Genomic DNA, 25010 nt, shown 5'->3' with positions numbered 1-25010 from the left:
GGCATGTGCTGTCTAGACCTCTGGGAGGTGATGCAGACCTGCCCTTTCCAGGCCCTTCTACATACACATACTGAGAACCATTGAGGGACATGTAGCTACCTAGTCATGTGCAAACTCTTGGACAGGTTTTCTGCTGGTAATAATGGAGTCTTCCCCTTTCTTTCAATAAATATTTATTTGGCTGCTCCAGGTCTTACTTGCAGTGGCACGCAGGTTCTTTGATCTTTGTTGTCACACGTGGAAACCTTTTTTTTTGTAGTTGCATCATGCAGAATCTTTAGTTGCAGATGCCAACTTTTAGTTTCATCAGGATCTAGGATCTTGGATCGAACCCAGGCCCCCTGCACGGGAAGAACGGAGTCTTAGCCACTGGACCACCAGGCAAGTCCCAAGGACTTTCCCCCTTTCAAGAACAAATCGAACATTACAAAATCTTGTTGTACATGTGATATACAAAACCCAATAATGAGCCATACAAAACACAATTGTTTCCTAAGAAAGATGTTAAGTTCTGAACCAAATTTACCAAAATTCAGAGAGATGACAATTTTATTCAAACATTCCACAGAAGAGTCTATTTTATAAATGACATCCTAACATTGGCCTAAGACTCAGGTGTAGGCCAGGTCATTCAAAGCAGCAAGACAGTCTCAGTCAGAAGCTTGTCATCGTGGGCACAGGTACCGCCATGACCTTGTGTGACAGCCCACGGGCTCCAAGGCCAGGCCAAGTGTGGAATCACTAGGCCTTTTTCTAAAAAATTTGGTTGAAATGTAGTTGATTTACAATGTTGTATTAGTTGCAGGTGTAGAGGAAACTGATCCAGCTATACATACACAGATATATGCATTCTTTTTCAGATTCTTTTCCATTATAAATTATTATAAGATACTGAGCAGAGTTCCCTGTGCTGTACAGTAGATCCCTGTCAGACCTGTGATTTTTTTTTAAAAAAAGTTTAGCACTTTGTTTCAGTTGCTGCCAAGCTGCCTAATTTGGGAAGAAGCAAATAATTATTTGCTCTGATACTAATAACGAAGTTAGATATTAAAACCAAAAATGGCCCCAAAGATCAACTTCTGTCCCCAGACTGCAAAAGTATTATCTCTATTTTACAGACAAGGCAACAACGGAGCAACATCCCCTGAGCAGCCTGCCTGAAGCTCCTGGGAATCCAGCAAGCACGGGGAGGTGGAGTGCCCTGCCTGCTCCCTTGCCCTTCCTGCCACCCCACCCCCCACTCCCCACCTCCCTACCCCCCACCCCCCACCAGGCCCTGCTTTGTGTGAGGTGTCGGGGATGTGATACAGCAACCTTGACATGCCCCGGTCAGAGCCAGCTCACCATGAGATCACCTCTCACACAATTAAGGGGAGCTGAGCCCAAAAGTCCTGATGTGCACAGGGTTCAGAGGGCTGAGGAAGTCGAAACGAGTAAACAGAAGTCACAGGTACAGAAAGAACAGAGAGCAGGTGAAGGACAGGAAGGGCTCAGGAAAATGAAGGCGGTGCCTCAGGAGTGGGGCCGGGGAGGAGCCAGGTCAGCTGAGCCCACCCCCACCCCCACCCCCTTCTCTTCCGGAGTCCAGGCCACAGGGCATCTGAGTCCTCTAAACACCCATCCCTGAGGCCACAGCAGAGGTGGGACTGAGCAGGACAGGGTTCAGAGTCAAGGTCCACCTCCTACCTGAGGCTGGGTCACAGCCAGCTCTCAAAGCAATTGTTCAGTAAATGTGTTTAGAGTGAACCAATGTTTCCCAGCAACTCATTTCCCATGACATCCTGGATGCTTTCACTTCAGTTGCATTTTATCTTTACAACAAACCTGGGGGACACCCACTATCAGCCTGGCTCTGCAGATAATTTTATCCCCATTTTACTGATGAGAAAATTGAGGCTCAGAAGGGCAGAAGCCAGCACGCTTTCTCGAGAGCCCAGCTCCTGCCATCACCCTGCTCTGCTTTCAGATTAATCTCCTGAAAAGAGCTTGAGATTCCAATAACGCTTTTTATTTCCAGCAATGTAAATGAGACTGCATCTTACACTATCCCCAAACACGTTCAAATTTGTTAGAGGCTCTGAGTCACAGATTCTCTGGTCTGGGTGAGAAGGGAACCGGGGGAGGGTGGGGCTGGGTCACTTCCTGTCGGGGCAGCATTGCACAAGCTTCAGTAAGGTGCAAGGGTGCAAGAAACCACTCTCGGAAGCCTGGTCATGATCATGGTCACGGGACTGGTCTAGGGGGAGTGGACGGCAGAATGTGGGCGGGACAATTTAACCAGAGAAAGAAAAACAGTGAAGGAGGAAACCAGGGAGGATGGATGGACTGTGAAAAGAGAAAGTGAGAAAGGCAAGCAGTCCAGATGTGTGGGTCAGGGGCAGCCCCTCTTCACACACAAGAACCTGGCTGTTGGAGCCCAGGACCAATAATCAAGACTGCATTTATTTTATTTAAGAATTTATGTGGCTGTGCCAGATCTCAGTTGTGGCACATGTGATTTCTATTTTCATTGCAATATGCTGGTTCTTCATTTGTGGCATGTGGGGTCTAGTTCCCTGACCAGGGATTGAACCCGGGCCCCCTGAATTGGGAGCACAGAGTCTCAGCCACTGGGCCACCAGGGAAGTCCCAAGACTGCATTTAAAACAACGTCCCTAAACCTTCTGAGCTTCAGGACTTTTATGTCATACATGTTACTGCTGTAACACACAAAGCCATAGGGTGGAGAGCACAGGCCCTGAAACCAGTCAGACCAGCTCTGAAACTCTGTGCATCAGTTCTTAGCTGTGACCTCCGAGAAGTTACTTTAAATTGCCCTGAGTCTGTTTCTTATCTGTAAAACAGATGTAAAAGTATCTACTTCTCACATTTGTGAGGATTAAAAGAATGCCTGCTACAGAGCCAAGAGCTAGCTAGCACTCAGTAATAAGGGTTATTGCTTAATGACCTTAGGAATTTGGGGAATACAGAAAAACACAGAAACAAACTTAAGTCACCATACAGTCAGTAGTCTCAGGGCTAAGCACTCCAGCACCAGACCTCAGGGAACCTGGGGTCCGCAATCCCAGGGATAAAACCACAGATCCCTCCCCTTCTCCCAGGGATGGAGTGGACTAGTCTCCTAGGCCGTGATCCTGGTCTCCAGAGCTAGGCATGACTTCCAGAGGGAGTTGGCCTGTCTTCAGGAGAAAAGAATAGTGGAGGAGACGGTTCCCTCTTCAAAATTAAGCATCTGTAGGACAAAACTGCCGGCCGCTCGCGCCCGGGAGCTGGCTCAGCTACCCTGAAGTCCTTGCTCTTACCCTAAGCCCTTTCCTTTTCCTCTCCGTGCACAGAGCCTTTGGGGCACCAAGCCGGGCAGGCTCTGCGGCCAGAGCCCAGACGAGCGAAACTCTCCCCTCCGCAGCATCCTCCTCGCGCCAAGATTGCGGCGGGGTAGGTGTCAGGGGCCCGGGTCTAGGTGGGAGTTGGGGTCAGCGTCCGGGAGTCTGAGTCGGACTCAGAGTCTGGATCCGAGGCGGGAGTCGGGGGTCAGGGTTCGGGCCCGAAGTCGGGGTCAGGGCCTCAGGCGGGCCCCGCCATCTGCGCACGTCCGCTCCCTTCCGGCTCCCGGGCTCCCTCCGCAGCCCCGGGACCCGCTGAGCCAAGTCCTCCCGGGGGGAGCCGCGACTTGGAGCTGCGTCTGATGCCCCCACTCGGGGCCCGCCAGGGTGCAGTTCTACTCGCAGCGTTTGTACTCGCAGTACAAGGTGGCAGTTCAAACCCACCAAAGAATCCCAGTCGGATTAGAGTTGCAGCGGATCGCTCGATCTCGGAACCCGATCGCCGGGCACCGAGGCCTGACCGACAGGCCTGACTGGAAGAGGCCCGACCGCGCAGGCGCCGGGAGGACGCCCGACCGCGCACGCGCCCCGCGGAGGCCTCCTCTCCCCCACAATAGCGCAGGCGCGGCTTCCGGGTCAACATGGCGGCCGCGTGGCTGCTGCTGCGCGCTCTCCGCCCGGGTCCGGGACCGGGTCCGGGGCGGCTGCGATGCCCCTACTCGGGTTGGAGCCCAGGCTGCTCCTCCGGGGCCAAGTGGAGGTGGCCGTATGTCGTCCACAGGCCTCCGATGGGCCTCGTCGGGCCTGGAGGCCGAGCCCTGCAGGTAATGTGCGGGCCTCTGGCAGCGGCGTTTGGGATGGTAATATGGAAGATGCTCTCCGCCGCTTCGGCTTCGTCTTCCTAGAGGCCGCTCCTGCCTGCAACCCGGAGGAGAGGCGGGCGGCGAGGCCGGCGGGCAGCCCGAGGGAGAAATCAGGGGCGAGGCCGCACAGTTGGACTTTTCTAGCCCTTGTTTCGGGCTTCCCTGGTGGCTCAGTGGTAAAGAACCGGCCCGCCAACGCAGAATGGTACCCTGGGTGGGTAAGATCTCTGGAGAAGGAATTGGCAACCCACTGTAGTATTCTTGCCTGGGAAATCCCATGGACAGAAGAGCCTGATGGGCTACAGTCCATGGGGTCGCAAAAGAGTCACACAGGATTTAGCGACTAAACAACAGCACTTGTTTCGTATATTGGTATTTTCTGCTCGTCTTCCTGGCGTTTTGAAATTGAATCGAGTAAGAGTTTCACTAATTTCTACTAGAGAATTATTTGCACTCATATAGATCAGATCACTCCAGGATGAATTCTAGCGCCTTCCAATTGCTCTGAGCGGTTTTTCGTGTGAGCAAAGTACCTTGTAATTGTGTTTTACTCTTATCGTGTAGCTTGACATGTTACGGACACAAATTCATTGACCCTCTGTGTGAAGGCTGTGTTCCAGGCCCTGTTAATGTTAACATTTAACTCTGGAAACAGACCCTAAGTGCTTTTTTCACTGATTTTTAGCCCTTTCTTAGGACCTCAACCCTCACATTTTATTTAGGTTGTAATGTATTGTTATTGTATTTTAAATAAGTTGAGGACCAATTTCATATCATAATCCTATTCTACACCCTCTCTGAGTCTGAGGACAACTATAGATAATGGCATCCAGTCCCATCACTTCATGGCAATAGATGGGGAAACAGTGGCAGACTTTATTTTGGGGGGGGGGCTCCAAAATCACTGCAGATGATGACAGCAGCCATGAAATTAAAAGATGCTTACTCCTTGGAAGAAAAGTTATGACCAACCTAGACAGCATTTTAAAAAGCAAAGACATTACTTTGCCAACGAAGGTCCATCTAGTCAAGGGTATGGTTTTTCCAATAGTGATGTTTGGATGTGAGAGCTGGACTATAAAGAAAGCTGAGTGTGGAAGAATTGATGCTTTTGAACTGTGGTGTTGGAGAAGACTCTTGAGAGTCCCTTGGACTGCAGGGAGATCCAGCCAGTCAATCCTAAAGGAAATCAATCCTGAATATTCATTGGAAGGACTGATGCTGAAGCTGAAACTCCAATAATTCTGATGCAAAGAACTGACTCATTTGAAAAGACCCTGATGCTGGGAAAGATTGAAGGCAGGAGGATAAGGAGATGACAGAGGATGAGATGGTTGGATGGCATCACTGACTCAGTGGACATGAGTTTGAGTAAACTTCGGGAGTTGGTGATGGACAGGGAGGCCTGGCGTGCTACAGTCCATGGTGCGGCAAAGAGTTGGACACGACTGAGCGACTGAACTGAACTGAATGGATATATTACACTTGTTTTTGTTTTTAGTTCTATTGTGAAGGAAAATCATAATTCATTAATTTTAGTCAGACTTGATTATTCCATGAAAATAAATAAGGACTGAAGTAGGCAGTTCACACATACTTGTGGATACTTAACAGATTACCTCACTAACAACTAGAACAGTAATAACATAATCTGATTTAAACAAACAGCGTTTAGGGTTGACTTTGAAGAATGACTTTTGTGTGTGCTGTGCCTGACACACTGTTCCTCGTTTATGGTGCCCAGTCTATCACTCTGTGGTTCTCCCTTATATGCCTCCTGGTCATCACTGAACCAAGGATAGTAGTATTAATTAAACTGGATAATAATTGCATGTACGAGGAATTTTTAACCTGTTGCTAACAGGAAATTATATGTAGCATACTCCTTTGGTAAGGAGTTACTTTTCATAATAGCAGCCGACCAGGGATGAACTAAGGGAGAGAATTTAAAATAAATGTATGTATGTTAAGTGTGTTAGTCACTGTCATGTCCCACTCTTTGGGACCTCATGGACTATGGTCCGCTAGACTCCTCTGTCCTTGGAATTCTCCAGGCAAGAATACTGGAATGGGTAGCCATTCCCTTCTCCTGGAAATCTTTTCTGACCCAGCAATCGAACCCCAGTCTCCTGCATTGTGGCCAGACTCTTTGCCATCTGAGCCACCAGGGAAGCCCTTAAAATAAATAAGTCAATAAAAATGAAGAAATTGCTACCACTGAGATAGAAAAAATTAAGTTGGACCATTGACCCTAACATAACATACATTCAAGTGGGAAAGTGGACTTCCTGGGAATGTTCCACAAGGAATGGTTGTCTGGAGATGTTGGGAGCAAAAGGCCTGGACAACCAGTGAAGCCTTTGCTTCTTGTGTCCTGCAGGAGTCCTGGGACACAGAATGGCAGCCATTGTTCTGCACCTCCATTTCAGCATTTCTTTGACTTGCTTGCTTGCTGGTGACATTTGAAACTTTTTTTTTCTTTTGACGTTATGGTAAAACTTTGAAATAATACTCAAATTATTGCTTCATATTTCAGGGCAGTGTAAATATTACATAAATGAATCTTGGAGCTTTTAGGAAAAATTTTGTGTTGGGGGTGAGTTTGCACTGCCAGCAGTGCTGTGGCGTCCGTGTGATTGAGGCTCTGTGTCCTTCTTTTCTTTTCAGAGTTTCCAGTTGCGACTGCTAACCCCTACCTTTGAAGGAATCAGCAGATTGTTGGTGAAACAGCACATTGTACAGAATCCAGTCAGACTCTGGAAACTTCTAGGTTTGTATCTCTGAAAAGATGGAAGTAACAGGCAGAACGTGTGGCATTTGTGAATAAATTCAAAGGACTGCTTGTTTGACATTGTCAGAAAAAACGAAATCCGTAAGAGGCCCTTCAGCTGCTACCCAGTGTGAGCCCTCAGATGCTCTGAAGTGAAGTTTTTGAGAAGGAAGTTTGTCTAAGGTCAGAACAGGCCATTTTTGCTTATTTTGAGTTGTCTCTTCTTTTTTAAAAAATTCTGGCTATGATTGGGCTACTTGTCAAAGGTTTTTCATGTTCTGTAGCCAGCTCCAGTAATGCTTACTAAGGAGCTACAAGCCTAGTAAGGGCTGCTTGACAAAGGTTTTTCATGTTCCCTGGTGGCTCAGATAGTAAAGAATCTGCCTGCAATGTGGGAGAATATGGGTTCGATCCCTAGGTTGGGAAGATCCCCTGAAGAAGGGAATGGCTACCTATTCCAGCATTCTTGCCTGGAGATTCCATTGGCAGAGGAGCCTGGCGGGCTCCAGTCCATGGGGTCACAAAGAGTTGGACGTGACTGAGCAACTAACATTTTCATGTTCTGTAGCGAGCTCCAGCAATGGTGAGTAAGAAGTTACAAACTGTGTATGGTTTATGTGCAGAAATTAAGTAAACATAACTTGATTTTACACTAGAGTTGCACCGTTTCATGACATCTTGTGATATCCTGCTGTCTCTCTCACTCTCTTTCTAAAAACTTTTGGCTGCACCCTGTAGCATATGGGAGCTTAGTTCCCAGACCAGGGATGGAACCTGCGCCCCTGCACTGAAAGGGGGAATCTTAACCACTGAACCACAGAGGAAGTCCCCTGCTATCTCCTTTATCTTAGGTCAAAGGCCCATAAGGGTTGACACCTGTGCTTTTACTCCCCGATTTATTCAGCTGGAACAGGAAAACAGTAGAATCTTCCACTGCTGCCGACAAGCATTGTCTGTGCCTACCCAGGCCCAGCAGCCCACATGTGCCCCCAGTGGCACAGCCCTCACCCTCCAACAGCCCTGTGTCTGGTGGACACAGAGGTGGTTTTATTTGTGGTTTTGTTAGTATTTGTGAAGGAAGGTGCACCCCAGTGACTTTTTGAGGCGCTCTCCCCCGTTTTAAGCGCTGATGTGGACAAGCAAGAGCCTCAATGTGTGGAGTGGGTGCTGCTGTGCCACAGCTGCTTGTGCTGCTCGTTTGTTTAATTCATTGAAGGCAACTGTGTGTGTGGGAAGGGTGGTTCTCCCACAGACGCATGACACTTTCTCAAGTTTATGTTCATAACTTATTCCATCATGTTGGCTATTTTAAATTATAAAAACACTTATCTTCAATTGAAGTAGTTTATCATTTATAGTGAGTAAAGATTGTACCAAGAACGATCATCCAAATTTCTAAATCCTGTGCAGGTCGGTTCTCGATAGCTTGTTTTGTTGGTTGCCTGGAAGTGTCTTCTGCTCCTGAGTGTGTGTGTTAGTGCTCAGTCATGTCCAGCTCTTTGTGACCCCATGGACTGTAGCTTGCCAGGCTCCTCTGTCCATAAAATTGCCCAGTCAAGAATACTACAGTGGGTTGCCATTCCTTTCTGGTCTCCATTGTGGCTCAGATGGTAAAGAAGTCTACCTGCAATGCAGGAGGCCCAGGTATGATCCCTTGGTCGGGAAGATCCCCTGGAGAAGGGAATGACAACCCACTCCAGTATTCTTGCCTGGAAATCCCATGGACAGAGGAGCCTGGCAGGCTGCATGGGGGAAAGTTAAGTCCATGGAGGTTACAAAGAGTTGGACCGGACTGAGTGGCTGAACACTTTTGCTCTCATTCCTTTCTCCAGGGGATCTTTCCAACCCAGGGATTGAATCCAGGTTTCCTGCATTGCAAGCAGATTATTTACCCTCTGAGCCACCAGGGAAGCCCTTTGTCCTGAATGTCTCTCTGTAATTGCCGGTCTGGTTGCTGTTAAGCACTTTCCCCATTTCTTGTAGGAGGCACGTACTATTTTAACACTTCGAGGAGGAAGCAGAAGACCAAGGACAATGATAAAGCCAAGGGGAGGAGCCCTGAGGATGACGAAGGTATATCAGTCTAATTTTTTGGGCAGAGGCGGGGCTTCCCCCCGGGGACCTGTGGGATGGAACCCTCGCCCCCTGCATTGGAAGGGCAGTCTTAGCCACAGGACTGCCAGGGAAGTACCCTGGGGAGGTTTTTTTACTTTAGAAATGGTTTCATGTTATCTAAGCAGATGAGACCTCAGTGAACAGGAATGTTAGTGACCTTGAACAGCTTGTAATTAGTCACTTTGTTGTAATATTGGCCAAGTGTGGACTGAGCAACTAAGCGCAGCGGGATGACGCAGAGAGGCAGAGGGTGCAAAGACCTCCTGCCAGTGTAGGGTGGGCGTGGGGAGGGGCGCGGGGCCGGGCGTCGAGCTCCGCCCTCCTCACGTCTGCTCCCCACCCGGCAGAGGAGCGCAGGCGCCGCGAGCGCGAGGACCAGATGTACCGAGAGCGGCTGCGCACCCTGTTCGTCATCGCAGTGATCATGAGTCTGCTCAACGCGCTGGGCTCCAGCGGAGGCAACATCTCCTGGAATGACTTCGTGCACGAGATGCTGGCCAAGGGCGAGGTGCAGCGGGTGCAGGTGGTGCCCGAGAGCGACGTGGTGGAGGTGTACCTGCACCCCGGTGCTGTGGTGTTCGGGCGGCCTGTGAGTGTCGTGCCAGCGGGGGTTGCTTAGAGCGAGCCGTGAGTGTCTTGATGTAAGGAGGAGCCTGGAGGCTTTGATAAGGCCGTGTGGTCCTCGGGAAGAGCCGGGAGGGTGGCATTGGACGTCTAGGGTCCACCTGGCATGTGAGCTGCAGGAGGGAGGTGGAAACCCCTCTGGCTGGAACAGGTGGCAGAGAGACAGGTTGGCAAGGACCCGCCCTTGGAAGGAACAGGAAAGAAAGGGGGCGGAGGAGAGGGACCCTGCTCCTCCCCACCACAGGTGGCCCCCAGCTGTGCTAGCAGGGGAGAGGCAGAGGGGTCCCTGGGCTTCACCCCAGTAGCGTGTCTGGCGTCAGGGAGTGGAGAGGTACCTGTGACAGCACTGGGAACCTGGCTGTGTGGACCCTGCTCTGAGGACCTGGCCTTTTAACCTCTGAAGTGGAGCCTGACCACTCATAATGATGGTTATCCCACTAGACTTTGAAGAGACTTCAGAGCAGAGGGAGATCTGGTTGCTTGGTTTAGATTTCAAGAGAGCTTAGAATCAGAGAGGACAGTTTTCCCTGGAAAGCGTGGCTGCTGGAAAGATGATTGATGTGGGCTGGGGTGGCAATGATGAGACCTTCACACTAGAGAGCTTAGAATCAGTGGACAGTTTCCTCTGGAAAGCGTGGCTGCTGGAAAGATGATTGATGTGGGCCAGGGTGGCAGTGATGAGATGTTCCTGCTAGCCTCCAGGAAGTGCCACCCACTCCCTCTTCCTTAGCCTTTCGTCTCCCTGAGGACCAAGAAAGCCCCCTTGGTCGACTGTCAGGTCCAGCCAACGGGCAAACAATGAACCTTTGGAGGGTGACTGTGGGTCCAGGTCCCACACTGCAGGCTCATTACCAGGGTCTGCTTTGCCCTCCAGTGGAGTGCCAGCCCAGTGCTGAGTTTCAGTTGCATGTGCTGCCCTGCATTTGCTCAAAACCTTCTGTTAATGGACATTGGATTGTAATTGTGTTTGAGAAGATAAAAGCTTTCTAGATGTGGCAGGTGTCTGCTTCTGAAGCCCTATAGCTGTCCGCAGTGTGGCGGGGGCACCGTTCTCTGTCCTTGGGGTTAGCCATCTGGCCTGTTTGTCACTCTCACATGCCTCTGCTCTCTGCCCCCAGCGGCTGGCGTTGATGTACCGAATGCAGGTGGCAAACATTGACAAATTTGAAGAGAAGCTTCGAGCAGTCGAGGATGAGCTGAATATCGAAGGCAAGGACAGAATTCCAGTTTCCTACAAGCGGACAGGATTCTTTGGAAAGTAGGTTGGTCGTTTCTGTGGGCCTCTGAACTAAACCAGGCTTCACTTTCTGACGTGAGAGACAAATAGAAGTCTCCCACTGGCTGTGCCCGCCGTGAACTGAGCCGCTGGTGGAGGCAGGCCTGGGAGCGGGTGGCGTGGGGCGGGAAGCCTGGAGTTCCTTGGTCACTGCTCCAGTAGTCTGTGGTGCATCTTGTTCGGCGCAGGGTGTGTTTGCTGCCATCTGCAAACAGGAAGGTGGGGCGGGGAAGGGAGAAGCAGATGTCCCTGGGAACCTATTGGTTCCGTGCAGGGCCTACGGGCGGCAGGATCTGCACCCTCCTGAGTGGGAGGCAGTTACTCGGTAGGCCTGGGCGTGTAGCTGGGCGGTGGGACTGTGGTGTGCACAGGGCTGTGTCCCCTTATGGGGACTGGCGGCATCTGGGAAGTGCCATGTATCTGTCACAGCTCCAGCTCCTCAGGGCAGGGCCCCCAGGCAGCACCTCTGCTTGTTCCAGGGGGTGGGGGCACACCTCTCTTCATCTGAGGGTGAGGCCCCAGGGTTTGCTCTTTGTTCTGTTAAGCTGATTTTGCTTAGTGACCCAAAGCAATGGCCTACTTTTGAAAGCAAAACGCATGGACAGTGAAGAGCTACTCTTGGTGGGCGTGAGCTGTCCAGGGCTCTGGACAGTGGGTGGTTGTTCTGGCTTCATGCCTGGTTGGTGCTGCCTGCTCAGCACCGCGGTGCCCAGATGTGGGCAACGTATGAAGGAAGGGAGGTGGTGAGAACTGGATGAGGAGATGCATTTTTAGTGCTGGCTCCACAGGTTGGTCTCAGAGCGAGGGAGTCCTTTTCCTTCTGGGAGGTCTGGGCCCGGCCTGGGTGAGGCATGTCTGGGGGCTGCCCGGAGCTGCGCCTGAGCCTCTGCCCGCCTGTCTCTCCCGCCAGCGCCCTCTACGCCTTGGGGATGACGGCTGTGGGCCTGGCCATCCTGTGGTATGTTTTCCGTCTGGCTGGGATGACAGGACGGGAAGGCGGATTCAGTGCTTTTGTAAGTTGTGCAGATTGTTCCCCTGAACTTGTGCCATTGGGATTTTGTCTGTGTTTGGGCTGAACCCTCTCCTGTAAATGGCAGGATGGGTACGCGGTGGACGCTAGCCTGTCAGAGGCCGATCTGGATGTCGTCTGGCAGCTCCTCTTTCCTTCTGTTTGACACGGGGGCTCAGCTCCCTAGCTCTAGCCAAGGCCCGTTTCGTGACATGGGAGAGGCTGAACCCAAGGGGGTCCATACTACGGTGCGCTCTGCACTTCCCTCTCAGCCGGGCTTGACTTTTGGGTGTTTCGTGTACTAGCTGAGACATCTTTGAAGGTTGTCTTCAAAAGAACAACCTTAATACACTCCACAAGTATTCTCCTGTTCCAGTTGCATTCGGTGCAGTGTGCACTTGCCCTCCCTGTCAAGTCGTACCTGGCTTATCAGCCACGTCAACAAAGGGCCACAGAGGAGGCCTTCCTGGGAACCGGGGTGGCGAGGATAGAGTGCCCCTGTCTCCCCCCGAATGGGCCCTCAGGAGCTCTGGACTTGCATCCACACTGGGCAGCGTGGTGTCTCCTGGGGTGCAGTATACCTGGCTCAACTGGTGTGATAATTCTTGCACATTCTGGACTGTTTTTTTGTTGTACTTAAATAACACTGACGAATTCCACACACTGCCTCTTTTGAGAGCTGAAGGAGATTCTGGCTGAGGTGAGCTGCTCACTGAGAGCTTGTCTGTCCAGCCGGATTGCTTGCCAGAAATTTGATGAGATGACGTTTTTACTAACACTTGCAGCATTGAGTGTCTTTAGGTAACTTTTATATAAATCAGTAAAAGAAGTCAGAGGCTAATGGGGAAAGTCACATAGAGAAATAAGAACACTCCCACACAGACTCTGTTAAACCACCTGATTAACGTGGGAAGCATTTTCCTTTAGGGCAGACTGCTCAGTGCCAGGCAGCCGCTAACTGTCACCGCCCTCATGTGTCTGGACTGTGCCCTTCCCTGCTGTCTGAGCGAGTGGAGGGGTGGGAGGACCTGCAGGTGAACAGGCCCCCAGGCTCCTCCACCCTGCCCCACTGGGCTGCATAGGGCTCCGCCCTCTATCTTTCTGCCCAGAATCAGCTGAAAATGGCTCGTTTCACGATTGTGGATGGCAAGATGGGGAAAGGAGTCAGCTTCAAAGACGTGGCAGGAATGCATGAGGCCAAGCTGGAGGTCAAGGAGTTCGTGGATTATCTCAAGGTGAGCATGTGGGGCACGGTGGGCGGGGGGACTGCCCAGCCTGATGCTGCACTCCCGGTGCGTCCCCTGCTCAACCCAGACCGATGGTGTCCTGCACGGCCCGTCACCTGTCAGGGCGGAGCATTCTACTCTCCCTAAGCTGCATGGACGGGACCAGTACAGGACCCAAGCCTTCTGAGGGTCGTGTCTAGATGATTCTCTGGAGCCCAGAGATCAGCCTGCATTCTGCTGCTCTCCTAGAGCCCGGAGCGCTTCCTTCAGCTTGGCGCCAAGGTCCCGAAGGGCGCACTGCTTCTCGGCCCCCCCGGCTGCGGGAAGACACTGCTGGCCAAGGCAGTGGCCACGGAGGCCCAGGTGCCCTTCCTGGCAATGGCTGGCCCGGAGTTCGTGGAGGTCATTGGAGGTGGGCCCACCTGGCTGCGTGTCGGGGGCTGTGGGGGTGAAAGTGGAAACACAAGATCTGTGTCTGGGAGTCATGGGCATGGAAGGAGCAGGTGCTGATGTCCTGGGGAGTCCAGGAGGGAATAGGCTAGCCCCTGTGCAGCAGAGGCCACCTACTGGGCTTTCCCTGAGTGCAGGGCTCGTGCCCATGACCTGCCCGCTTCCCCGTCCTCTGTGTCCTCAGGCCTCGGTGCAGCCCGTGTGCGGAGCCTCTTCAAGGAAGCCCGGGCCCGGGCCCCCTGCATTGTGTACATTGACGAGATCGACGCTGTGGGCAAGAAGCGTTCCACTGCCATGTCCGGCTTCTCCAACACAGAGGAGGAGCAGACGCTCAACCAGCTGCTGGTGGAGATGGACGGTGAGCACCCTGGGGCCGGGATCGGAGGGAATGTTCGTGGACGGTGAGGGGGTGTTAGCACCAGGAAGTCTTCTCCAGCAGGAGGTAACCAGAAACATAGCTTTCACTTTCCCAAAGTCAGGGCAGTAGTGAAACAAGAAGGAAGAAAAGCTTGGAATACCATGTGGGGTCGGGTCATGATGGTGGTCGTCAGTCTCGGAGGAGGCCAGGGGTCATGCTGACGAGTCTGCCCAACGGCACAGTGGGTGCCTCAGGTACGCTGCCGGGGACACTGTTTCAGCTGTTCTTGAGATGACCTCTGGACTGGCTGCCACACAGTTTTTTAATGGAGTTGTTTTTCTTTTGAGCTACTCCTGTAAGATCCTCTTTGGCGGGTGTGTGGGTAGATATTATGTGTTTGTGTTGTTTATAGTAAAATATACAAAACATAAAATTAAGCCATTTTAACCATTTTTAAGTGCAGAGTTTAATGGCTGTAAGTACGTTCCCAGTGTTGTATAACCATCACCACAATCTGTCTCCAGAACTTTCTTATCTTCCCAAACACAAACTGTCCCCATTAAATACCAGCTCCACATTCTCCCCTCCCCATGCTCCAGCTGTGCAGGAGCCATCTGTAAGTTTTCTTTAAATCAGAATTCTTGCTCTGTTCTAGGTCTTATAGATGAGAAAGATACTTTTTTCTCAAAGTAGTTTTGGTCCTAAGAGAACCATTTATTGGTGTATTTATTTTCCTTTTTAAAGTGTTCTTAGTGTTTGGGATGGTGGATCTTGTGACCAGTGTGTGGGGCAGTGGACTCTGGTTGTATGTGGCTAAAGGTGAAACTTTTTTTGGCCTCTTATTTTCAGAGTCTCAGACTTACAAAAGCACTGCAGAAACGGTCAGAGTTCCTATAAGCGTCCTTCCCCCCCACCCCCCGCAGCCTGAAGGTGACATGGAAGAGGCGTGACGTTGGCGTCGGGCAGATGTGCGCTTCTGCAGGGCCCAGGGCAGGCTCATGTTGCCTAAGTGTCCTGTCTCCTTGGTCTTCTCCAGCCTGGGCCTGACTCCTCCTCCTTGCCCTTGTGGCTGTGACACTTCCCGTCAGGCCAGGCCTGGGAAAGGATGTTCTCAGAGTGAGGTCCAGCCAAGGTGTTGGCAAGAGCCGTGCAGCTGGCCTTGGTGTCCACGCCCCCTGACCCTGGTGCCAGGACTCGGGCCTGCAGCTGGGCAGGTCAGGGGCTGATGCATGGGAGCGTTTCATCATGTGAAAGCCCCGCAAGTTCAAAATCAAAGTGATTTCTCACATGGCCGAGGAAAAGGTGGCCTCATCAGGGCCTGAGGACAGCTTGCGTCTGGGGCTGCCTCTGCAGACCTGCATCCCTCTCTGCATCTGGATGTATCAGTCAGAATGGCTCAGAGTCTCTGCCCCATGGTCATGGTCTGAGGAGCCATCTTCCTGGGGAGGACATGCCTGAGAACTGTGGACTTGAGACATGGCTGTATGAGACGCTTCTTGGAGATGGGGTCCCCAGTGGGGTCTGCCCCCCACTCCACCCCCGGCTCTGACCGTCCCGTCCCTATGTGCTGGGCTCTGAGCAGCTGAATCCTGAGTGTGCCATCTGGTCATGTGCAAATTAGACTCTGACTCCCCAGATATCCCATCGTAGGATTTGATGAGTCTGCTGTCACAAGTGCAGACAGGACGGTGACCTCTGGCTCTCTTTAGAAAGATGGGCAATGTGGTACTTCTGTGGGACACAGGCAGAGCATCTTGAAGCCACTGTCGTGGGGGCTGTGTAGGGACATGGCTGAGTGCCCCTCTCCCGCCCCTCTCCTCTCCAAGCAGGGGTCTTCTGACATGTCATCAGGCTAAAGCACAGCCTCGCGCCTAGTCGTGACCTCATGTGGGTGATGGGGGGCTCCCTTGTGGCCCTAGTGCAACAATACCCCCCCACCCCCGCTCCTGTTGTTGTTTGCACTTGAAGCCAGAGACCAACCCTCCAGGCGACGTGCACCCCCAGGAAGCGTTCCCAGCTGGCGCCTTCTCTGCTCCCCTGTGCCGCTGGGAGGGGGGTGACTTCTGCCGGCTCTGCTGCAGCCACGGGAGCCCCTCCCCCATCCCCGGACGCCCCCCAGAAGCCCTGGCAAGGCTGGGCTGCAGCGAAGGGGCCTTTGTGCAGAGACAGCTGAGCCTCTTCCGCCTGCAGGGGCAACTGAGGAGCCTTTGTCACCCCTCAGGGAGGAGTGGGTGCTGGCCGTGGGAAGCTAGCGCTGGAGGAAGCCCACCACACAGGCGGAGGCCGGGCACCTGCCACCCCTCTCACAGTCTGATGGGCACAGAGAGGCCTTCGAGCTCAGTGCCCCATGGTGGACATTTCCATCCACATCCCCATGGACTTGATTCTGCCCAAGTTTGTGGAAAAGCCCAGGTATCTAGCCAGCAAGGACCTATAGTCAGTACCTTGTAATGACCTGTGATGGAGGAAAACCTGTGAGAATACATCAATACATACATATATGCAAACATAGTGGAGCCACTGTGTTGTGTATCTGGACACTGTAAATAACATACACTTCAATAGAAAAATAGAAACAAAGGGAACCTCAGGTAGCCCTCCCACGGCCTTTTCCACATTAGTCTGTGACCCCTGTTGACTGAATCTTTGTGGTCCTGGCTCACTGTGTGTGTGGATGCTGGCGGCTCCAGCACGTCTTGCTGGAGCACTGTACTCCTGCACTGAGCCTTCACCTCCTCGTGAGCGCAGCCAGCGGCTTGGCAGAGCCTGTTCTCACGTCCCTAGCGGCTGGGCCGTGACTCTGTCCTCACACACGCGTCACTTATCACTTAGCTGTACACTCAGTCTTTGATTAAGGTAGTGGCAACAGCAGACTTGGTGAGGATGAGGAGACTGGATCCCAGACCCATGTGTGAACCCAGGCCCTCAAGTAAGTGAAGCAGCTGTGAAAACGCGTCCGTGAAGCAAACCTGACCCCCTGCAGCAAGGGGCCAACAGCATGCAGCCTCTCAGGCCAGCTCTGAACAGACTGAGCACGCGCTCAGCATGCTGACCCAGTGTCCACAGAACACGGTGCTCCAGTGTTCCCTTGTGATAGCTGAACATTCTGGAAAGAGCCTGGGCAACCTCCAGTGGGTGCCTGGCTGAGCTCTGTGTGTGCTCACCTGGCCACAGTGCAAAGACACCGGATGTTGTCATGCAAGCCTGCCTGACTGGACCTCGGGATTTATGCCAAGTGAAACGGGCCAGTTTCAGAAGGCTATAAGTCATCTGATTCAATGTATATGAGATGGTGCAAATGACAGAATTCTAGAGGACAGACCGATGAGTAGTTGTAAGGAGCTGGCACAGTGAGGTTTTCGTGGTGGTGCTAGCAGAGAGGCACGTGCCCAGCTGCTGGGGGGCAGCACATGGCCCGTGCCTGCAGTGTGGGCCCTGCACAGGAGTCATCACTCAGCCACGGTGTCACCCCCTTGTTGTGTGTCCACAACTGTGTGAGTTCCTAAACTAGCCCTGTGGCCGCTTGCTGACAGAGGCCGTTCTGCGGGAGCACCCTCCTGGAGCCCCTGGCATGGCTGCTGTTTTCTCCTGTACCCTTCGTTTCTGCCGTTTTTCAGTGTCTTGTCACTGTTACATAATCTCATGGTTCTGTGTTCATAGCCCCGGCCTGTGGCGGGCAGGCATCTGGGGAGCCCTAAGGGGCAACCCAGGCAGGAGTCTGAGACAAGCTGTAGAGGTGTCCCTCCGTCCCCAGGTGGCCCAGGGAGTGGAGTCAGGTCTGTCCAGGGCCCCGGCCTCCAGCAAGCCTCGTTTCTGTGTGAGACTTTCATTTTTCTGGCAGCGAAGCTGGTGCCTCCCGCACACTGGGTGGTACTCACTTTTTCTGGTGGTGCTGGTGGTCCTGGCAGTCTGGGGGGAAGCTGCCTGGTTGGGGTCTGCACCCTCATGGTTGCTGTCTGTCCCTCCAGGAATGGGTACCACTGACCATGTCATCGTCCTGGCGGCCACCAACCGAGCTGACATTTTGGACAATGCTCTGCTGAGGCCGGGCCGACTGGACCGGCACGTTTTCATTGACCTTCCCACGCTGCAGGTCAGTGCGACCTGGCTGGTCCGTCCAGGCTCCCTGCCCTTCTGGTTTTGACTCTCACTGACCTTCATAATGATTCATCTGGGCTGAGTTTTGTGGACAGCCTTTGCAGAGCCTCACGCCCATGTGCTGGTGGCTTTGGAGAGTGAGCTGCACAGTAGCCCTGCCCGGGTGGACAGCTGTGAGCCCTGGGACCTCTTGGCCCTGCCACCTCAGGCCTCAACTTGGATGCCCACCTCCGAGGGTGTCGGGCTTTCCTCGTGGCTCCTGAGGGAGCAGGAGACCCTGCAGGAGCAGGGAAGGGTCTGGAGGGTGAGTGTAGCAGGTGGCTGGCAAGTTAGTGTTTCCATGGAGACACGCGTGGAAGTGTTGTCTGCAGCTCTTGAGTTGGTTTCTGAGAGTAGAAGCTGACCTCACAACCAGTGGCTCCTGATCAGCAGGCAGGGAGCCGGCACTGTGGCCTTTGTCCTGTGTCCTCCGACCCGTGTCTTTTTACCCATGTCCTTTGACCTGTGGCCTTTGTACCCTGTCCTTTAGGAAAGGAAGGAGATCTTTGAGCAGCACTTGAAGAGCCTGAAGCTGACGCAGGCCAGCAGCTTTTACTCCCAGCGGCTGGCGGAGCTGACGCCTGGCTTCAGTGGTAGGGCCGTGGGGGCACTGGTCCTTGTCTGGGGGTGACGGGGGCGGGCCTCCCCGGGAATTCTCCAGCCCTGCTCTGGGCTTCTCGGCCAGCACAGCTGGGGTGGGAGTGGTGTGCACCCAGCAGGCAGAGGTAGAGGGACTCCTCCCCGAGGTTCTGTCTCCTGTGCCCCAGGGCGGTCCCAGCCTCGCCCCCTCCCACTGCTCCCCACCAGAGGCGACCCTGCAAGGCCGTGTCCCTCCCTGCCACCTTCTCAATGTTATCACAAATCTAGATTTTTCTGTGCGGTTCTCATTTCACCGGGCGATGTAAACAAAAACCCGTTACCGTGGTATAAGTTTCTTTCCTTTGGACCTTTAATGTCCTGAACTAGAACCGCATGGGTGTCAAGAACCTTCCTCATCCCTCAGTGTGTGTGTAAAACAGTAGGTGGAAGGAAAGAGGGGGTCCAGAGAGGCTGCTTGCTGAGCACAGCTGTGGGGCAGCTTGAGGGGGACAGGGTGGCTCCCCTCCCACCCCCATACCTCTGCGCCTACTAACACCCCCCCACCCCCATGCTGACAGGCGCTGACATCGCCAACATCTGTAACGAGGCCGCGCTGCATGCGGCGCGGGAGGGGCACACGGCTGTGCACACGTCCAACCTGGACTATGCTGTGGAGCGCGTCGTGGCCGGTACGTGGACTTGCCTGTGGCGGGGGGGCGTGGCAGGCTTAGACATCATGTGACGGTGTTATTGCCCAAGAGGGAAGACAGGCCACCTGTTCCTGCTTTTCTGTCAGGTGTTATAGTGTGACTTGTTCTCCTTATTTGAGATACTCTCTGTTGACCAAGAGTAGGCAGGCTGTTGAAACAGAAATGTAGAAGGATCTCGCAAACTCCGCGTCCTCAGCCCACCAGCTGATGGGCAGTGCCTGGACAGCCACTGTCCACATGGGGTGGGGTTGGAGCCGCTGCTCCTGAGGTCAAGGAGGCGCCCTTTTATGCCAGGGTCTCCATGCCCTGTGGAGGGGGAAGGGGAGGGAGGCATCTGGGCAGTGCTTACCCACTGCTGTTGGATGTGGAACGTGTGGACTTCTGTGAAGAGAGCAGGCCAAGGCTCCCATAGCCCCTGTGGCAACACCAGACGCGGTGCATCTTGTCCTTCAATGGAGTTCCAGCCAAGTCATCAAGCAGGACACCGAGGAAGCAGCACCTCGCTCAGACAGCCCGTCCCCCTCAGTCTTCAGACCTAACATAGGACCCTCCGCAGTGGGGACAGCGAGTGCGCGAGGACAGAAAGGCTCTCCTCGAGGTTTCTCACTGTAGATCACGGTTTACATAAGCCAGTTGTTTTGCATGAAAACTGATGTGCTTACAGCGAGTGTGTTCTAAGCAGGAAAGACTAGAGAAGAGCGCCCGGAATCCTGCCTGAGCCTGCAGCGCCTCGAGCAGGGTGCTCTCGCATGGCAGCCGCTGGGGTCCAGGGGGACAGCCCAACTGCCACAGCCAGCATGTAGGATGTGTCCTCGAAGCTGGCAGCATAGGTGGTCCCGGTCGCATCCCTGAACCCAGGGCTTACTTGGGGGTAACGATGAGTGTGGACAGTGGGTGAGGCCTCAGCAGTGACCTCTGCAGGGGACGTGATGAAAGGTTATGAGGTGAAGGGTCAGTGACTCAGGTAAGAGGATTGGACAATTGCGGGCTGCAGCTGCCCTGCGAGGTCATGCTGTCAGCCCTGCAGCTCAGTGAGGGCCATGTTGAAGGGGCTGCAGTCTGCGGGGTATTCAGTGGTGTGGTCAGTGGGCCGAGGGAGGCTCCTGCGGCATCCTCACAGCCCGAGCAGCCGGGGGGAGGATGGGTGGCTGGGCTGGGGACGTAGAAGCTGAGTGTCCGATGGCGACTTGGCGTTGGCACCTGGGGAACGTGCCTGCCATGTACCTGGGGTGCCTGAGCTCAGCTTTCTGGGCTTCTTTCAGGGACTGCCAAGAAGAGCAAAGTCCTGTCCAAGGAAGAGCAGAAGGTGGTTGCGTTCCATGAGTCGGGCCACGCGCTAGTGGGCTGGCTGCTGGAGCACACGGAGGCTGTGATGAAGGTGCGTGCGGGCGGCCCTGGCCTGGCTACAGGTGGGCTCACTTTGGAAGGCCCACATTTTGGGCTTGGAGGGGAAAGGCTGGGGTGACCATGGGAAGGCCACATGACCACCTGTGGTCTCCCTCCCCATCTGCGTGGTAGGTTGTGGAGATAAGAACTGCCAGGTGAACCGTTGGCTCTGAGATGTGCTGATTTAGGTCAGCACACATATATGTGGCAGGGCTAATGCCGTGACACCGCCTCTGGTGGTAACATTCTGACTAGGGGTTCCCTGAGTTACCACTGGGGACAGTGCCCCTGTTGGGGACATGGGTGCCCCATGTTGAGGGTTGTTAACTGCCCTCCACGTGGACCTGTCCCCCCTCACTCCTTGTTCCCTGACCTCCAGACAGAGGGCCATGCCGGCAGTTTCAACCTGGGTTGCGGGTGTCTCCCAGGGGCGTTGGCTACAGCCGAGCGTTGCTGTCAGGCTGCCTTGGATGGTGCCCCGCTGCTCAGGCTGGTCCGTCGTGTCCTCTGCAGAGGGCTATGACTGAGACCCGTGTGTGTGAGAAGACCCAGTAATTAAGATCAGTGTTTTCATGCAGTATCTCAAGAAAATGAATGTAGGACATTCATTTGGTGGCTGAGGGCCAGGTAGATGAGTTGTGCTGAGAAAGTCCTCTCCCCTGCACCCCAGCTCCCTGCCACCCAACGTGGTGACATGCACTCCTTAGAGCCTCGGCGTGGCCTCCTGTGGCTGTGACCCTCAGACCTGTGCCTACTTGGGCCGGCCTCATCGTGTGGGCTCACCTCTCCTCGTCACCGTTCTTTCCTTCATGGACATGTGGTCGTGTGTGGGGTCCTCACGCCCTTCTCTGCAAATGCTGTTATAAATGTGGGGACCTCAGATTGGCTTCCTTGCTTCGAACTCTCTAAGCAAAGGGTTGTGCTCAGGGTTGTCTTGTGCCCCCTCGTCTCTGAAGCCTGGGTCCTGCCAGCTAACGGGCCACCTCATCGTGCAGGTGTCCATCACTCCTCGGACCAACGCAGCCCTGGGCTTCGCTCAGATGCTCCCGAGAGACCAGCACCTCTTCACCAGGGAGCAGCTATTCGAGCGCATGTGCATGGCCCTGGGTGGCCGTGCGTCCGAGTCCATCTCTTTCAACAGAGTCACTTCCGGTGAGCAGCAGCTCCCACGCTGCTTCGGCACCCTCAGCCCTTCTGTGAGGGAGGGGGAAATCTGGAGGGGTCTGAGTAGCAGGATGCACATGCCATCTTGAATTTCATTAAGGGTTCTTTGTGTTTGGCTGCGCTGGGTCTTGGTTGCGGCATGCAGGCTTTTCATTGTGGTGGCTTCTCTTGTTCCTGAGCACAGGCTCTGGGGGGGCACTTGCGCTTCAGTAGTTGTGGACCATGGCTTAGTTGCTCCTCATCAGCATGTGGGATCTTCCTGGACCTGGGATTGAACCTGTGCCCCCTACATCGGCAGGTGGATTTGCAACCACTGGACCACCAGGGAAACCCTGAGTTGTTATTTCACACAAAAGAAAATTTTTTTAAGTTTTAAGGACCAACAATAGGATAGTTGTTCCCTGGGAACCCAAACTCACCTCTGCTGTCAGGGTACAGTGATCCCTCGGTACTGCCTCTGCTGTCAGGGCTGGTGGGGTCTCCGACCTGCAGCTCCAGGGAAGAAACTCCTTTTCTGATCCCACACTCCAGGGGCACAGGATGACCTGCGGAAGGTCACCCGCATCGCCTACTCCATGGTGAAGCAGTTTGGGATGGCACCCAGCATCGGGCCCGTCTCCTTCCCCGAGGCCCAGGAGGGTGTCACGGGCATTGGACGGCGTCCATTCAGCCAGGGCCTTCAGCAGATGATGGATCACGTGAGTCCCTCCCAATCTGAGCCATGTGTGTGGGGTGGGGGTGTGGTGTGCTGGCCTCGTGCCCGCAGGAGCAGAGGTTCTGGGTGAGGACCCACTGGCTCCTGATGGAACTGTGGGTGCCATGGGGCCATCAGGGGCAGCTAGTAAACGCCTCCAGGGACAGAGCCAGCGCCTGTGAGCTCTGCAGCCTGAGGAGACGGTCAGGCAGTGTCACTACCCTCGGGCAGCTCTGGTGGCCTGATGCACTAGCATGTAGGCAGCCTTGGGTGTGGAGGACGAAATGGGGTCCGAGGCTCCAGGAGATGGCAGCCCCTTGCACAGGGAGTTCCCGGGGTGGGAGTGAGGGCAGGATACTCTTGGCCGCCATGCTCTCCTGTCCCCTGTAAGACACGAAAGGCCATGTTCTGAACTCGTGTTTCTTCCATGTACCTTAGTGCTAGGGCCAGGCCGCAGGGGACCCCGTGTGCAGCGGCAGCCATCCTGACCCATCACACATCTTCTCCCTTCGCAGGAAGCAAGGCTGCTGGTGGCCACTGCCTATAGGCACACGGAGCAAGTGCTTCGGGACAACCTGGACAAGCTCCAGGCGGTGAGCCTCCGCTGTCCCCGGCCCCACGCCTGCCAGGAGCTGGGCCCGCTGTCACTTCCCACTGATGCAGCCACTCACCCGTCCCAGAAAACCATATGACTGATGGACCTCATCCAACTGGATCCAGCATCTTCCCTACCTTGTTTAGCCTCGTTATGCACCTGCCAGGCCAGGGCCAGTTCCTTCAGAGCAGACAGGAGGACATTGCCAGCTCTCGGGGCCCATTACCAGCTTCAGTGTGCAGTGGGTCTCGTTGATGTGGCTTAATCCCTTTCCAACTCAAATGTCTGGAAATTTTACACTAAACGTTAAAGCTCAGAAGAGTTTTAGATGCAGGGAGCTGAAAACACGGCACGGAGCCCTAAGCCCATAACCAGTCCTCCCATCAGTCAGGCGTGTTTCCCGCAACGCAGTGAACACCACGCCTACACTTCACCCAGGTCACCTTCTATTCTCGGTGCTCACATCTGCCAGGCCCTCTTGGCTGGGATAGTCCCCTCCTATTGCAGACAGCAGAGCATGAGGGCTGGTCTAGTGTGTGGGGAACATTCCCAGTTGGGCTGTGTCTGATGTCCTCACAGTGATGCTGGGTGTCAGGCCTGGAGTGACCCCAGAGGCACAGTGTCTCTGGACCTAGTGAAGAGGCAGTTCCTGGTGGATGGTCAGCTGTTTCTTCAAGGCAACATTGTGGGGACTGTGGTATGGGGTCCTCAGACTAGCAACACCTGCCTGCTGGGAGCTGTGGGGAGTGCAGAACCTGCCGGGACCCTGTTGTGGGAGCCAAGTCTGTCCTGCTCCTGTGTGCACCATGACCTGCCCCCACCGTCCTGGAGTTCCAGGACTGAGTGCCACACAACTTACCCTGGGCACCACCTTCATGATCGGCCCTCCCTGCCCACTATTCTGCATCTGCGGCTTGTAGGTCTCTAGTCCTGCAGTCAGGTTCATTGAAGAAAATCCCGAGTGTGAGCAGAGCCTTGCAGTTCAAGCCCGTGTTGTCCAAGGGCCAGCTGTCAGAGCAGCCAGTGTGGGGGTGATGGGAACCCATCACTGGGGTCTATATCCTGCACGTCAGCTCCATTGCCCCCCCTGCTGACACTCACACGTGTTTGCAGGAGAAATCCAAGTTGCCCAAAATAAACAGATTGGGAAGGGAAGTAGAAAAGTTAATGAGGCTGGCAGCTGGGCTTGTCTCTAAGGTGGAGACAGGGAGCAATTCTTTGCGTGGGCTGCCTGCCTGTGCTGTGTCCCTGGGAAGTGGCAGGTCTGGGAGGCCGGGCCCTCCCCCTTCCACGCTCTGCTCTCAAAAGGCTCTTGTCCGGGCCCCCATCTGCCGCTCACACTGCCCTCTTGTTCCTCCAGCTGGCTAGCGCCCTGCTGGAAAAGGAAGTGATCAACTATGAGGACATCGAGGCCCTCATCGGCCCACCACCCCATGGGCCCAAGAAAAGAATTGCGCCGCAGAAGTGGAGCGACGCCCAGAGGGAGAAGCAGGACTCGGGGGAGGAGGAGGGGGCCTAGCAGCTGCCCCTGCTCCAGGAGGAGTCATCCTGGCCCTGGTAGCTGCCCCACCCCCACCCGTGCTGGTGCTGGCCGGGGGGCCGGGCCTGCAGTCCTCACCTCTCAGCCCTCGCTGGTCAAGGCCCCCCAAGATCTATTTATTGACTTCCTTGCCAGGAGGAATAAATGTCTCTACCGAGATGGATGGTTCATCTGTGCTTGTCAGTTGTCCT

General features: G+C 54.1%; 1 protein-coding gene and 1 long non-coding RNA gene across 5 annotated transcripts; one reads left to right on the top strand and one right to left on the bottom strand.

Moving 5' to 3' along the window:
* Positions 1–156: 156 nt before the first annotated feature.
* Positions 157–3875, bottom strand: LOC145513054 (uncharacterized). The gene is made up of 2 exons (XR_014059081.1): positions 3303–3875; positions 157–341 (listed from the first exon to the last, which is right to left on the bottom strand). It is a non-coding gene; the product is annotated as an uncharacterized LOC145513054 (long non-coding RNA).
* Positions 3876–3947: 72 nt separating this feature from the next.
* Positions 3948–24978, top strand: SPG7 (SPG7 matrix AAA peptidase subunit, paraplegin). 4 transcript variants are annotated; one of them, XR_014059077.1, is made up of 17 exons: positions 3948–4147; positions 6854–6956; positions 8940–9029; positions 9419–9660; positions 10814–10953; positions 11882–11984; positions 13090–13215; positions 13456–13618; positions 13841–14014; positions 17983–18111; positions 18642–18744; positions 19309–19419; positions 20703–20818; positions 21822–21978; positions 22522–22688; positions 23200–23277; positions 24640–24978. XR_014059077.1 is itself a non-coding variant. In XM_081508152.1 (17 exons), exons 1-17 carry the CDS (start codon positions 3965–3967, stop codon positions 24796–24798), a joined length of 2340 nt encoding a protein of 779 aa, XP_081364278.1. In that variant the 5' UTR covers positions 3948–3964; the 3' UTR covers positions 24799–24978. The 4 variants fall into 4 exon arrangements, 2 of the variants coding, with proteins under 2 accessions (XP_081364278.1, XP_081364279.1); XM_081508152.1 differs by having other exon boundaries at positions 17983–18107; XM_081508153.1 differs by lacking the exon at positions 19309–19419 and having other exon boundaries at positions 17983–18107.
* Positions 24979–25010: the final 32 nt, after the last annotated feature.

Source organism: Giraffa tippelskirchi, chromosome 7 (assembly GCF_054371585.1).
Source record: "Giraffa tippelskirchi isolate mGirTip1 chromosome 7, T2T-mGirTip1v1.2.pri, whole genome shotgun sequence".
In the NCBI taxonomy this organism is placed as follows: Eukaryota; Metazoa; Chordata; class Mammalia; order Artiodactyla; family Giraffidae; genus Giraffa; species Giraffa tippelskirchi.
The sequence above is the reverse complement of the archived record's forward strand: the minus strand, read 5'-3'. Positions and strand labels throughout refer to the sequence as shown.